The 15,136-nt window shown below is 37.2% G+C and overlaps 1 protein-coding gene across 5 annotated transcripts in view; it reads left to right on the forward strand.

Moving 5' to 3' along the window:
* erlin2 (ER lipid raft associated 2) overlaps positions 1-15,136 on the forward strand; it is a 28,525-nt gene continuing 13,389 nt past the window's right edge. For 2 of the 5 annotated variants that reach the window (XR_007894112.1, XM_051665058.1), the window contains exons 1-8: positions 1-124; positions 796-900; positions 2,235-2,316; positions 2,401-2,447; positions 4,243-4,304; positions 4,425-4,550; positions 9,958-10,031; positions 11,332-11,393. Coding sequence is in view for 4 of the 5 variants with exons in the window: in XM_051665058.1 (XP_051521018.1) it covers positions 797-900; positions 2,235-2,316; positions 2,401-2,447; positions 4,243-4,304; positions 4,425-4,550; positions 9,958-10,031; positions 11,332-11,393 (557 nt within the window). In the remaining variant the exon portion in view is untranslated. Of the gene's footprint in view, positions 125-795; positions 901-2,234; positions 2,317-2,400; positions 2,448-4,242; positions 4,305-4,424; positions 4,551-9,957; positions 10,032-11,331; positions 11,394-14,295; positions 14,614-15,136 lie in introns of those variants that run through there. The other 3 variants (XM_051665078.1, XM_051665087.1, XM_051665069.1) reach the window with 3 other exon arrangements.

Below are 15,136 nucleotides of genomic sequence, written 5' to 3' on the forward strand. Positions count from 1 at the left end.
GTTGATCCAAACTGTAATGACGTCAGACGCCAAGAAAAGAAAAAAAGAAAAGCGGGACTGTATTTTTCCTTCGCAGGTGTCTCCACGGGCCATCACGAAGGAGTTACAGTACGTACTTAGCCAGGTAACATCTCATTTGGTTCACATTCACTCCCAAAATAATTCTTCTAATTTATGTTGTTTGTATGCGCATCTTTTAAAGCTAGCTAGTCATGTTTTCTATTGGTTAGATTGTAGCTGGTCGTCTCGCAGATGTCATGCGACTATATTAAGTGATTCTTGTTCAGTTAGGAATTCAGGGCGTAACATCAAACGGTTTGTAAAACTCTGTCGATCACTTTGTAAAACAAGAATAGAAAATCCATTGCCATTAGCCGGCACATATAAGACAATTTAGCTTATCTACACTCAGGTTATGCGCTTAATAACAATTGTGGCTCAATTCAGACTTCCTGTCTGTTATTGCCATATCTTAAACCCTTTCGACAGAAGTTTTGCACCCTCTAGTGCTGGTTAAATTAAATAAGTTTTCGGTTATCACAAATATATAGTCATGTTAAATAAAACGGACAGTTGCATGGTCCTAATGCTTGCATGTTTCGCTCAATCCTCTTAAAAGCAAAGTCGCAGCAATGTCACCGAGTTCCACATGCTCTCCCAATCTGTCACGAGAGAGAACTGCACTCTTGGTTTTTATGTAAAATATTCAAAAAGCTACATGAATGATCCTTCCTATGATGCACTATAAACTATGTAAATCCTGTTCTGTGGTTAATATATTTCTTTGTTGTTCAGGATGACTTTGGGAGCAGTTGCCTCTGTGATCCTCGCCATAGGAGGAGCTGTCATGTTTTCTGCTCTTCATAAGATTGAAGAAGGACACGTGGGTGTTTACTACAGGTCAGTTGCTCAATATTTTCCAATAACCTCTTCCCAGAAGCATAAAGGCCTATTCTCAATTCTGTCTTTTTTTAGAGCAAATGTTCGTTCCGAATGTGCTTTTGAATTGGAACAATGGATTCATATGGCGCTATTCACACCGACAAAATTGTCTGTCGACAATCCGAAGTCTTTTATTTTTTATTTTTATGGAGAGTGGTCTTTTTTTTTTTTTTTTTTTTTTTTTTTTTTAGGGCTGCAATGAAAACTCACTGACTAATGAGATACAGGGCCCTATTTTTAGAGCGCTAGCGCTGAGCGATAAGTCATATGCACAGAGTCAATGGGTATGGCCATGAAGTTTCAGTATTTCCGTGCAAGCATGCGCTAAGTCTAGGCACAAGTGGGTTTGGAGAAATCGCGTGCGCAAGGCGCTAATGGGCTGGGTTAAGTGCAATTTAATTTAGAGGTTCTTCTCCGGTTATTGTTGCATCTGTGTCCTATTATATAGTCCATTCCCTCAAACACCAGCGATATTAACAAAGACAGCACATTCATAAGAAGTTGGTAGTGTAAATGGACTGTATAATGAATTAGAACAATACAAAAATGGACTTCCATTATTTTGTGCATTAGCTGTGTTGAATGTGATAAGCTCCTTTTGTACGCATGGAAAAGTTCGTAAATCCAAATAAAGCCATGATATCGTGATATATCCCTGATAGCACATACATCACCCAGACATATATTTGATAGAGACCCTGAATTCAATACAAATATGCAATAAGTAAATAGAGAAAAGGCCGTGAGCCAGTATTATCTTTTATATTATTTTGAATATTATGCCTCATATTTTAAATTATTCCACGTGTATTTATATCCATATACCTTGTGTTATATTATCCAGGCATTATAAATAGAAAAGTTGGGTAAGAAGTACATTTGGAATATACTTGTAGCAAAATACATGTGCAAATATAAAGACACAAGACGTATATTTATGCAACAGCGCTCTTTACTTATCTCACTCACATAAAAAACACAGATTCTATATTCCTCAAAATGCATAGGTAATATAAATTAGGTAAATAAATGCTTTAACAGCGCTCAATATATTTATCCCTAGCATTGACAGCTGAATGCTTAAAGGTCCAGGCAGGTAACTAGTATGAATATGTTTGCAGAGCAGCATCAATGCCTCCTACTGTACAGGGGTGAAATATGTTTACGTTTCATTCATTTCGGTCTCAGTGTGACTAGACCTTTCATCGGAAGTTTGTCTTGCAAATTCGTCACGGATTTGTTGTGAACAATTCTTAACCAAGCCGATGCTGAGAATGCTTCTCTTCTATCAGGGGTGGAGCTTTGCTGACTGCTACCAGCGGTCCTGGATTTCATCTGATGCTGCCGTTTATTACGACATTCAAGTCTGTACAGGTAAAAGACAGACTAACAGAGAGCAGTATAGCTAAACTTAAAGTTTTCTGTTTCTTACAGTATACTCTCTCTCTTTTCTTGCAGACAACCCTACAAACAGATGAAGTAAAGAATGTACCATGTGGCACAAGGTAAGGTTGATATTTCATGCATCAGATCTTCTAAATGCTGAAGGTGTGGTGACACTAAACTTTGTGTTCCTTACATTTTCTTACATACGCATGCAAACATTTTGCTGCATAGAAAAATTCAAGTTTGGTGAGCTCTGGTCTATGAGTTTGTATAGCGAGAAGATGACCAACATAGAATCTAAACATCACAAATGATTCATAGACTAATGATTAAAAAATGGTTGAAGTTGAGGCCATGGCCTGGTATTTATGGGGCTTTTCCACTGCATGCTACAGCTTGACTCGACTCAACTCTGCTTGCTTTTTGGAGGTTTTCCACTGTGGATAGTACCTGGTACTTTTTTTTTGTACCACCTTGTTCGATGTTCCAAGCGAGCCGAGCCAATACTAAATGTACGTCAAAACCCTGCAGATCACTGATTGGTCAGAGAGAATCTATAAGCTAGATGGCAGGTTAGCTTACCCTCGTGCGTCGTCGAGCTAACACAGTGATGTCCTCATCTGCGCATTAGTGTATGATTTCCCAAACTCTCCTTTTTTTTTTAGCGGTATTTTGTCTTGCTGCCGTCAGCCTCTTTTGAAACAAAGTTTGTCGTCTTGCTGTGAAAAACAGCCTCATGCCGAGAATCAAGAACACCATTCCTTCGATATCCTCCATTGATCCTTTGTTGTGTGTTTGTGTCACGTTTAAGATGATGTCACGGCAGTAGAGGTGGCGCAACTATGACGATCAGCCTATAATCCCACTCACGCTGTAGTGGAAAAGCAAGCTCAGAAAAGTAAAGCGAGCAGAGTCGAGTCGAGTCGAACCGTAAGATGCAGTGGAAAAGTGCCATTAGTGCATGTGCTCCAACAGTGATATTAATGCCAACAAGTGCTGAAATATGGAACAATAGCATGATTGCAAGTGTGAAATTGCTTTAACATGACAGTTCAACAAACAAGTTGAAAATATTAAATAACTTACATTTCAGACAAAAACTGGCCAATTAGATCATGCATTTGTTCTCCGCCAGCGAAAATATTTCCAAAAGAAGCCAAATCATCAAGCACAATACTGCTCTCTGCACTGCACTCATACTCTGGTTTTGAACGAGTGGTGTTTTGTTCATTAACGAATCAGTGTTTTTCAACTAGTCTTTGAAGTGACAAATCCTTCTCTTCTGTGTTGAACGATTCTGTGTTTAGCAAGGAATCAGTTGAGTCAATGATTGAATGACTCACTCATAACATACAGTAAAAGATGCTTATTTGTCGCCACCTACTGTTGTAAATATGCAATCTCCTGAAATGGTCACTGAACGAATCAGTGACTGAAATCAAAATGAATGATAAATCAAAATCCTCACGACTATTTGGTAAGCCACAAACAAGTAGAAGCAGAGTAATACAAATAGTAAAGCATCCCAGTGCTTTTGGACTTATTAAAATCAATGTGAATCCCATTCACAGCCCATATTAATTTTGTAAAATGACATATTTTTGAGTGATACAGGGATTCAAAGAGAAAAATGTTGGGCAGGACTTGACTTTATCCATCAGGAATGGTTTGGATTGTGAGAAGTGGGCATTTCATACCAGAATGGAGCCAGATCTGAATGCAAAAAAGGCTGAATAGCAGTTAGGTCAAATTTAATTTAATGTTGACTAATGTCTGGTAGTGTTGATCATCTCAGAGATAAGTGTTGTCACTTTCTTTCTGAAGTCAGGGCAACCCTGCATGAGGTTTACATCTTTAGTTGTCACTCATTCATTTCCGTTGTCACTCATTCATGGTTCTTTTTTTGGCTTGCAGTGGAGGTGTAATGATCTACTTTGATCGAATTGAGGTGGTGAACTTCCTTATTCCTACAGCAGGTAAAATGCCTTTGTTCTTATTTACATTTGTCCATTTAAGATCTATACATTTTATTCATTTTATCTGCCATATTCATTTCATCAGTTGCCTTTCCTCTCTTACTATCATCTTCTCCTCAGTGTATGGCATTGTAAGAAACTTCACTGCTGACTATGACAAAGCCCTGATTTTCAACAAAGTTCACCATGAGCTGAATCAGTTCTGTAGTGTGCACACACTTCAGGAGGTCTACATAGGCCTTTTTGGTAAGTGTTGACCCAGCCATGCACATATTGATGCCAAATTGGATGATTTTATCATCGTAAGCTTGTTAGGATTTTCCTGCTTTAAAACCCATAATGCTTGTCCTCAGCTGGTTCAGGTTATATCTTGAAGGGAGGGGTTACTATGGGAACATACAGTACTGTGCAAAAGTTTTAGGCACTTGTGATAAATGTTGCATAGTAAGGATGTCTTCAAAAATAATGCCATAAAAAGTTTTCATTTATCAATTAATGTCATACAAAGTCCAGTAAACATAAAAAAAAAAGCAACATCAATAATTGGTGTGACCACCTTTGCCTTCAAAACAGCACCAATTCTCCTAGGTCACCTGGACACAGTTTTTCTTGGTTGTTGGCAGATAGGATGTCCCAAGCTTCTTGGAGAATTTGCAACAGTTCTTCTATCTATTTAAGCTGTCTCCACTGATTTGGTCTCTTCATGTACTCACAGACTGACTCTATGTTCAGTGTGTGGGGGGTTCTGTGGTGGCCATGCTATCTGTTGCAAAGCTCCCTGTTATTCTATTCTTTTCTATTTGCAAAGGAATGTTCGGGAGTTTAAAATGTATATTTCCTATTGACACGAAAGCTGAAGATATATATATAACCATCTTAAGACAAGTTTTTGTGAAACATCTTATGTGCCTAAGACTTTTGCACAGTACTGTAGGGAACTATGAATCTGAGTGATCATCCATGGTGTACGGAGTTTCACAAGGCTCAGTTTTTTTGCACCGCTACTGTTCAACCTGTATATGCTCCCACTAGGCCAAATTATGAAAAAGAACCAAATTGCGTACCATATCTATGCAGACGACACCCAGATTTACCTAGCCCTATCGCCAAATGACTACAGCCCTATAGACACTCTGTGCCTGTGCATTGATGAAATTAACAGTTGGATGTGCCAAAACGTCCTTCAGTTAAACAATACAGAGGTCATTGTATTTGGTAACAAAGGCGAAATTCCCAAGGTGAACACATACCTTGACTCCAGGGGTCTAAAGACAAAAAGTCAAGTAAGGAATCTTGGTGTCATTTGGAGTCAGACCTTATTTTCAGTAGTCACATCAAATCAATAACTAAATCTACTATCTAAGGCCTACTATCATCTAAAAAAATATAGCCAGAATTAGATGTTTTGAATCCAATCAAGACACTTGTTCATGCATTCATCACCAGTGGGGTGGACTACTGCAATGGGCTTCTCACCGAACTTCCAAAAAACAAACAAACAAAAAAAATTCATTAGACAGCTGCAGCTCATTACAAATGCTGCTGCCAGGATTCTTACCTGAAGCAAAAAATCTGAGCATATTACTCTAGTCCTCATGTCTTTACACTGGCTTTCAGTTTCATTTAGAATTGATTTTAAAGTACTATTACTCGTTTATAAATCACTCAATGGCCTAGGACCTAAATACATTGCAGATATGCTTGTTGAATATAAACCTACACTATAAACCGAATAAGTTAGCAGAACTCAAAACATTTGAGGTAATCAGTTACATCAAATATTTTAAGTTAATATATTACAAGTAAGCAGAACTGTCAGATTTTTATTTTGTACTACTCGTGTGTTGATTTTTTTTTTTTCTTACCTTGAAATACTGAGTAAGCTAACTCGTGCATTTTAATGGTACTTAACTTTAAATTTAACTCTTTGGCTGAACTTAAAATCACCATGTAGGCTCAACTTAAATATGTCAATTAGAAGGAACCTAGCTAGCTAGTACTTGTTAGAATAAACTAGTACAGTGGACGTTAGTATGCTGAATGCATGCTAATTAAATAAACCATGCTTTGATTAGCATAGCAATTGATCAACAAGTATATCAATATTCTGAAGAATGTTCTAATATTGTACCTGTCCTCAACCTAATCTCAAGCTTCACTATTCACCATAATGTTAACCCCCCAAAAACTTTAACATGACAGAAACTCTTCTAAACAACACAACAAAATATTAAACACTAACAAGTATTTCCCTTTACATTCATCTTGCACAAAGACACACTATATAACTCTTAATTTTAACATGTACTCTCCCTGTCGAGTGCCACGTAAAGCATGCTGGGAAATGAAAATCCCCTTCCCAGTTTCAGTTAAATTTAAAGAGACAAGTTCATTAAACTCAAAACATTGAACAATTCAGGTTAATTAAAAGGTGTAAGTTTCATGAACTCAGAAGAAAGAGAAAGTTCTAAATACTCATCAAGGTTAATTTATTTAAATTAATTTGTATGATTACATTTTTCCCAACTCAAAACAATTAATTATTTTGAGCATTAGGGTTTACAGTGTAACAGACTTCTCAGATCATTAGGATCAAGTCAGTTAGAAATACCAAGGGTTTACTCAAAACAAGGTGAAACATTGTTTAGCTAATATGCCACCCGCAGCTGGAACCAGCTTCCAGAAGAGGTCAGGTGTTCTCCAACTGTGGCCACATTTAAATCCAGACTGAAAACACATCTGTTTAGCTGTGCATTTATTGACTGAACACTGTGCTGCACTTACTGATTCATTTTATTTTTGTATTCCTTTTCTTTTCTTTTTTTATTCATTTTAATAATTTAAAATTATTTTTTATTTTATTTTATAAGGTTTTATTCTTATTTCTTGTTCTTAATTGATTTTATCATTTTTATGACAAGCACTTTGAATTGCCATTGTGTATGAAATGTGGTATATAAATAAACCTTTTCCATAGCTCTCTTTTGTTTTAATGAGTTGCAGGAATGTTCCTCACTAGTTAAACTCTGTTGTTTAGTGAATAAGAGACTTCCTCTGTAAGTGTGGGAAACTGAGGAACAAAATCATTATTTTCTGTTGCAGGAGCTTAATTCATATTGAACCTAGAACATTTCTTTAATTGTTATTTGTATAGACCTTATTCAGAGTGCCATTTTTAATTTGAATGGGAATGAATACAAGGCTATGAGGCATAGACTTATAGTCTTTCAATGGCATGCATGTATAATGCTGTATAAAGACCCTAGATTACATCTAGCATCCTCAAGACTTTTCTGGAGTTTTTTGTCTATTTAACGTTTTCTGGAAAGTTCCTAACCCTCACAGCCTTGTTTCCATTACTTTCTGAATAAGATCCATGTATAGTTGTTACAATCACAGACTAAAACTAAATGTTTTTCATTTTGGTTTCTTTCTTAGCAAAAACTGTATTTTTTCATTCCAGTTCAAAAGTTCCACAGCCTCCTTTCCAAATGGTTACTGGTTAGAACAAAAAAAAAAAATTAACGGTTAATAGCATGACAGTACTCTGCGCTAAGGGGTGGGTGAAATACCAGTGCAGTGGTGCCAGATCTCACAAAAGAAGCAAGCAATCTGGTCAGGAAAAACAAGCCCAAAATAAGTCACTTGTCTCTAAATAATCAAAAAGTTAGCAGTTTATCACAATAGAAATCATAACAAGCATACAGTTAATTAACAATTGAGTACATTTTTAATTAAAGATCTGTTTCTGAGTCAAAACCTGGCAGCATCAAATCTGTATTAATGCATCATATCTAACAATAATTCAGTGAAGAAACAACTGAGAAAAGTACTTTTTACACCTAATATTGTTTTCCTTGTATCTGAATTAGCCATGCATGTATATGTAATAATTATACATACAGTAGTTGTTAAAAAGGTCTTCTTTCACAGAATACGACATCCACAATGGACAATTAGGCAAAGAAATGTGTGATGCAGCAGTTTCCTTCAGGATCAAAGCACGTTTCATTTTTTTTGGGCAGCATGAAGTGGTGTAGTTCCAAAAAGATACTGTGATAAACCTTTTGGCCTTAAGTTTCATGAAAAAATTATCCGAACAAAATTAACCGGTTATAACTGGTTTTCAGCATTTAAAAATAATGTTTTCACTCCAGAACAATTGAAAATCACTTTTTTCGGTTACATTCTGCAAAAAATATAGTTGGTTTTCTGTTTTTGTTCCTTGAACTGTTTTTAGCCCCTGGTTACAATATACACTCACTGAACACTTTATTAGGAACACTATGGTCCTAATAAAGTGCCCGATGTGATCTTCTGCTGTTGTAGATCATCCGCCTCAAAGTTCGATGTGTTGTGCTTTCTGAGATGCTATTTTGCTCACTACAATTGTACAGAGTGGTTATCTGAGTTACTGTAGCCTTTCTGTCAGCTAGAACCAGTCTCGCCATTCTCCGTTGACCTCTCTCATCAACAAGGCATTTCCGTCCACAGAACTGCCGCTCACTGGATGTTTTTTGTTTTGGGCACCATTCTGAGTAAACTCTAGAGACTGTTGTGTGTGAAAATCCCAGGAGATCAGCAGTTTCAGAAATACTCAAACCAGCCCATCTGGCACCAAAAGTCATGCCACTGTCAAAATCACTGAGATCAAATTTTTTCCCCATTCTGATGGTTGATGTGAACATTAACTGAAGCTCCTGACCCCTATCTGCATAATTTGATGCATTGCACTGCTTCCACACTATTGGCTGATTAGATAATTGCATGAAAAAGTATAATTTATAATTTAATTTTTATCACACATTATACATTTGCACATATACAGTGAAATTCTTTTTTTCACATATCACAGCTAAGCTGGGGTCAGAGTGCAGGGTCAGCCATGATACGGCGCCCCTGGAGAAGATAGGGTCAAGGGCCTTGCTCAAGCGCCCAACAGTGGCATCTTGTGTGTGCGTATGTGTACAGGTGTTCCTTATAAAGTGTTCGGTGAGTGTATTCTGTATATAAGAAAGTCATGCGAGTTTGAGATGATATTAGGGCGAGTAAATGTAAATGATGAGAGAATTATCATTTTGGGTGAAATATTCCTTTATGAGTAATGGTCATGACCAAGAATGCAACCAAATATTGGGGGCAACCAAATGTAAAAATGCATGAATTGGTCATTACAAAAACTCAATGTCTATGGTGATTCAGGCCCTGGTCATGAGTCTATATGCACAAATCTTTCCTAGGAGTGTTTAGGTAATCATTTTTTAATTAGAAATATTATTTGGCATAATTAAACTCCTTACAGTAATTCATTTTCATTTGAGAGTTTTGCGGTATGAAAACATAATTGCTTTAGATTTCTTCCATAGATGACCTGCATATGATGTCAGTATAGTTCACTCGGTACAGTGATTAACAATGAAAATTAAAAATGGCACTTCATGTCAAAAAGGCTGCTGAATCCTGGTATAGTTGATAGTAGCTGTATCACTGCCCTCTAGCGGTGATGGTAAGGTGCTTTATATTTGCACTGTCACTGACATAAGCTCTTTAGCTGCTGTTGTTTTATTTGCAATGGTGATTGTGTAATGAAACACTGATGAATTTGGTCAGTATTAAGAAAATTGACCTTTTTGTTTTGTTTTTTTATTTTTAGATCAAATAGATGAGAATCTAAAGATCACCCTGCAGGAGGATCTGACCAATATGGCACCTGGACTCATCATTCAGGTGAAATTCAGCAGAGATTTGTTTGACAGTGTATTCTTTTTCCTTCTGCTCTTGTCAGTAACTTTCCATTTTTTGCATAAGTAACATGTAGGGCTAAGTAAAACAGAAAAATAGCCTTTGATTTTTCTATCAAATCATACAAGAAACTTTTGCTGAAACTGAGACGCTGAATAAGACCTCTTTGTGTATTTGTGAATGTCTTTGTCTTTCTCATTCTTTATTTAGCTTTGTTTTGACAGGATTCCATTTTCCTTGATCAAATCCATTTGATGCTGAATCAGCAAGCTCAGAGTTTTTACAGACTGAAGTAAAGACCCTTAAAAAACATGTTAGTTTCAACCTTCCCCTTAAACAGCTGTGCAGACAGTGGCATATTCTCATCAGGAAGTTTGGGTGTTCTATTTCTACATCGTTACTGTTATTAGTCATCTGGCAATACTACATGTCATCCAGTCGTTTAAATGATCCTGAGATCATCAGTGACCATATTCAAGCTTCCTTGTTGCCTGAATTCCCTGAACAAGCTTTTGTGGGTTTTTTTTACCCACTTGATGGAGAGTATTACAGTATTAGTATTTACTGTAACAAGTTTTTATCTACTTACTCACTGTATTTACACCACCATTCAAAAGTTTAGGTCACTCATTCTTTATTTTTTTCACATTTTAGAATAATAGTAAAGTCATCAAAACTATGGAATAATAGAAATGGAAATATGGGAATTATGTTGTGACTAAAAAAATAAATCAAAACTATGTTATATTTTAGCATCTTCAGTGTGGCCACACTTTGCCTAGATTTTGCAGACATGTACTCCTGACATTTTCTCAACCAGCTTCTTGAGGTATCACCCTGGGATGCTTTTTAAACAGTATTGAAGGAGTTCCCATCTATGTTGGGCACTTAGTGGCTGCTTTTCTTTATTATTTGGTCCAAGTCATCAATTTCAAAAACGTTTTTTTTTTTTAATTAAATTTTAGTTTTATAATGAAATAATTTAATATGGTGGCACCATTATATTATTGTCTACAAAACTAATTTCAAACATTTAAGCATACGCCTTCAGATCAAAAGATTTTTAAGATCATGGGAAACATTTCAGTCAAGTGTTTCAAAACTTTTGAATGGTAGTGTATCTCGTGAGATTGTTCCAGACTGCTTGTTTTTGATTTGTGTCTTCATGCATCCTGCTGTTTGCCTTCCAGCAACAAGGTCTCTTTGTGGGAAGATTGTTAGTTGTAATTAGATTTTTTTTCTCTCATTTTCTTCCTTCTCTCTCTTTCTTCCTCTACCTCATAAGCAGGCAGTACGTGTTACCAAACCAAACATTCCAGAAAGTATTCGCAGGAACTATGAACTGATGTGAGTTAATGTGCCTTCTTTGTAATAGACCTGTTGAAGCTGAACTCAAGTAATGGTGGTTTTACAGGGACATTTCACCCAAAAATCTAAATTCTGTCATTATTTACTCACCATCATGTTCCACCTCTTCCGTGGAACATACAAGACAATGGTCAGATTTGGCACAATTTTAGGGAATGACTGCCTCAGTCCCCATTTACTTTTATTGTGTGGAAAAAAGCAACATTAACTGAAAGTAAAGTCATACAGGTTTAGAACAAAATGAGGATCAGGAAAAGCTGACCGAATTTTCATTTTTGGGTGAACTATCCCTAATAATCTTAATGGGTAACAATGTACAGTAGCTGCTCATTCTGTATTTGTACTCATTCTGTATCAGCTTGGTCTGGTTTAAGAATTGCTGTCACAAATGACACACTATACACTATTCACTTACAATATACACTAAGCACTCAGCCATGTAGTGTATGAATTTTAAAAGTGTAGTATTGTCCCAAATTAAACACTTAAAGTTTTTTTTACTACACAAAAACATTCGTCATATAACAGCCGATGGAAGAGAAGTCACATTTCAAACACATGGGATGTGTTGCCGCTAGGGTTGCCAACCGTCCCTTATAATACGAAATCGTCCCGTATTTGAGGGAACAAAGTTGCATTCCGTATGAAATCCATACGGGACGTCGTTTGTCCCGTATTTTAGTGTCTCACACCCAAACTGCCGAGAATGTTTCACAAATCAGGAAAATGGACCTCAAACACACACCTTTCGCGTGAGTTGTGTGAGATATCGGCTGTTAAAAGTTTCTCGGATGCTACACTTGACAGAAGCGGTCGGGGAAAAGATCAGTGAAAATCAGCGCACATCTTCTGTTGGGTTTTCAGTCAGAAGCAGGAGAATTTTGTCAAACATATAGCATTTGAGTGCATGATAATTGTTTCTCACCACTGTGATTTCAAAAACACCAGTAATTCATGGCATTGCATTACATTGCATATTTCAGGGCTCGTTCTGGAAGTGAGATGCAGCGAAAAACTGCAGCACTTTTTTGAAGTACAATACAGTACAGGTTTAGTAAAAAAAAAAAAAAAACTTTTGTGATTTTTTATTTTTTTTTTATTTTTATTTTTATTTTATTTTATTTTTTACAATTCCCTTGTGATAAACACTATTTACTGCCAAAACAATGACTCTGTAATCCAAGGAGAAATACACTATTTCATGTTTAGTGTTTTCTCTTCCATAAAAATCCATTTTAGCGCACGGTTACTACTAAGACTTGTACTGAGACAAATAATTTGTATTTTTATTTTTTTATTTTTTTATTTTTCCCCTTTTTTTCCCAATTTGGAATGCCCAATGTGCTTTTAAGTCCTCGTGGTTGCGTAGTGATTCGCCTCAATCCGGGTGGCGGAGGCCGAATCCCATTTGCCTCCATGTCTGAGACCGTCAACCCACGTATCTTATCACGTGGCTTGTTGAGCGCATTGCCATGGAGACATAGCGCGTGTGGAGGCTTCACGCCATCCACCGCGACAACCACTCTCAACTCACCATGCGCCCCACCAAGAACAAACAACATTATAGCGACCACGAGGAGTTTACCCTATGTGACTCTACTCTCCCTAGCAACCGGGCCAATTTGGTTGCTTAGGAAACCTGGCTGGATTCACTCAGCACGCCCTGGGATTCGAACTAACGAGCTAGTGAACTCCAGGGGTGGTAGCCAGCGTATTTTACCACTGAGCTACCCAGGCCCCCGAGACAAATAATGTTTTTAGTGATAAAAAAAATATATACTATTTTTATTATACTAAATAATATTCTGTCTAAAAACTGATGACCCAAATTTTTAACAGGATGCTGGTTCTTTGAGCTTTAAAAATGGAAAAGGCTTAAAGCTAATTATGGGGAAGAAAATGCTTCACAGAATAATGTTGTCTTTCTCTATTGATTGCAGCTTCGTTCTTTTGACAAAAAGAGGTGTTTATTAAAAGTGAAGATTGATAGAAATTAGTTTTTTCCTGGACGTTGTACACTGCCTGACCAAAAAAAAAAAAAAAGTCGCCATTTGGATTTAAATAAGCAGATACTTAAGAGCCTATGATTTGATCATTATTGCAGTGATTAATATGTTGGCAACAATTATTTTACCCTAACTGATGCAGTGTGTAGCTTCTCATTTCTTAAACAACAATGTCGGAAGACTTATCCCTTGGTCGTGGAAAAGATGTTACTGTGTTTCAGAAGAGGCAAATTATTGGCCTGCATCAAGCAAAGAAGACAACTAAGAAGATTGCTGAAATCACTGGAATTGGGTTATTAACTGTCCAACACATTATTAAAATGTGGAAGGATAGTGGTGAACCGTCAGCTTTGCAGAAGAAATGTGGTCGGAAAAAAATCTTAATTGATGATCGGAGATCACTAAAACACTTGAAGTCACATCGTTAAAAAAATCGACAGTAGAACTCACGGCTGTGTTTAATAGTGAAAATATGACAAGAAGTTACAGATTGGGACTAAAAAGCTGCGTGGCCACAAGAAAGTCACTTGTTAGTGAGGATAATTGGAAAAAAATGACTTCAGTTTGCTAGGGAGCATAACGATTAGACTGTGGAGCAATGGAAAAAGGTCATATGGTCTGATGAGTCCAGATTTACCCTATTCCAAAGCGATGGGCGCGTCAGGGTAAGAAGGGAAGCACATGAAGCGATGCACCTGTCATGCATAGTGCCCCCTGTACAAGCCTCTGGAGGCAGTCTTATGATCTGGGGTTGCTTCAGTTGGTCAGGTCTAGGCTCAGCAACATTATGCTGCAATAAAATGTAATCAGCTGAGTACCTGAATGTACTGAAAGACCATATTAATCGCATCAATGGTTTTATTCTTTCCTGATAGCACGGGCATATTCCAGGACGACAATGCCAAGATTCATCGGGCTCAAATTGTGAAAGAGTGGTTCAGGGAGCATGAGGAATCATTTTCACACATGAATTGGCCACCACAGAGTCCTGACCTAAACCGTATTAAAAGTCTTTGGGATGTGCTGGAGAAGACTTTACGGAGTGGTTCAACTCTCCCATCATCAATACAAGACCTCAGCCAAAACTTAATGCAACTCTGGACAGAAATAAATGTTGTGACGTTGCATAATGTTGTCATAAAAATGCCACGAGGAATATGTGCCGTAATAAAGCTAAAGGTGGTCCAATGAAATATTAGAGTATGCAACTTTTTTTTTTGTTGTTTTTTGGCCGGGCAATGTATTAAAGTGGTTTTCATTTTAAGTATATTAGGGGCTTAAAAAAAGCGAACACGCTTTTGTGTCTGTCTGCGCTGTTTTTTAATTGTTTTCCATGTAAACAAGCTTTAGGTGGAACTTTTTTACCTTCGCACAGCGTCTCATGCTGGAGCCCCACTGGAAAAAAAAGTGTTCCATATTTAAAGCTGGAATGTCCTGTTTTTGGCTGGTAGAAAGTTGGCAACCCTAGTTGCCGCTATATTTAGGGCATTAGCAACATACATATTCACACATAGTGGCTTTATGGTAAAGCATTCAACTTGTAAGGTGCTGGGCTCTATTTTCGTGCATACGCAAAGCACTATGACGGTGTGCATCGCCTTATACAATTTTCGTGAGATCACTAATTCTAAGGGCAATTTCCATGCCTGCGCAAAGCGCAAGGGGGCATGGGTGGGAGTGTTTGCGCTACTGTGGGTTTAAGTGCGCAAACAATGA

Source organism: Myxocyprinus asiaticus, chromosome 3, assembly GCF_019703515.2.
Source record: "Myxocyprinus asiaticus isolate MX2 ecotype Aquarium Trade chromosome 3, UBuf_Myxa_2, whole genome shotgun sequence".
Taxonomy (NCBI): Eukaryota; Metazoa; Chordata; class Actinopteri; order Cypriniformes; family Catostomidae; genus Myxocyprinus; species Myxocyprinus asiaticus.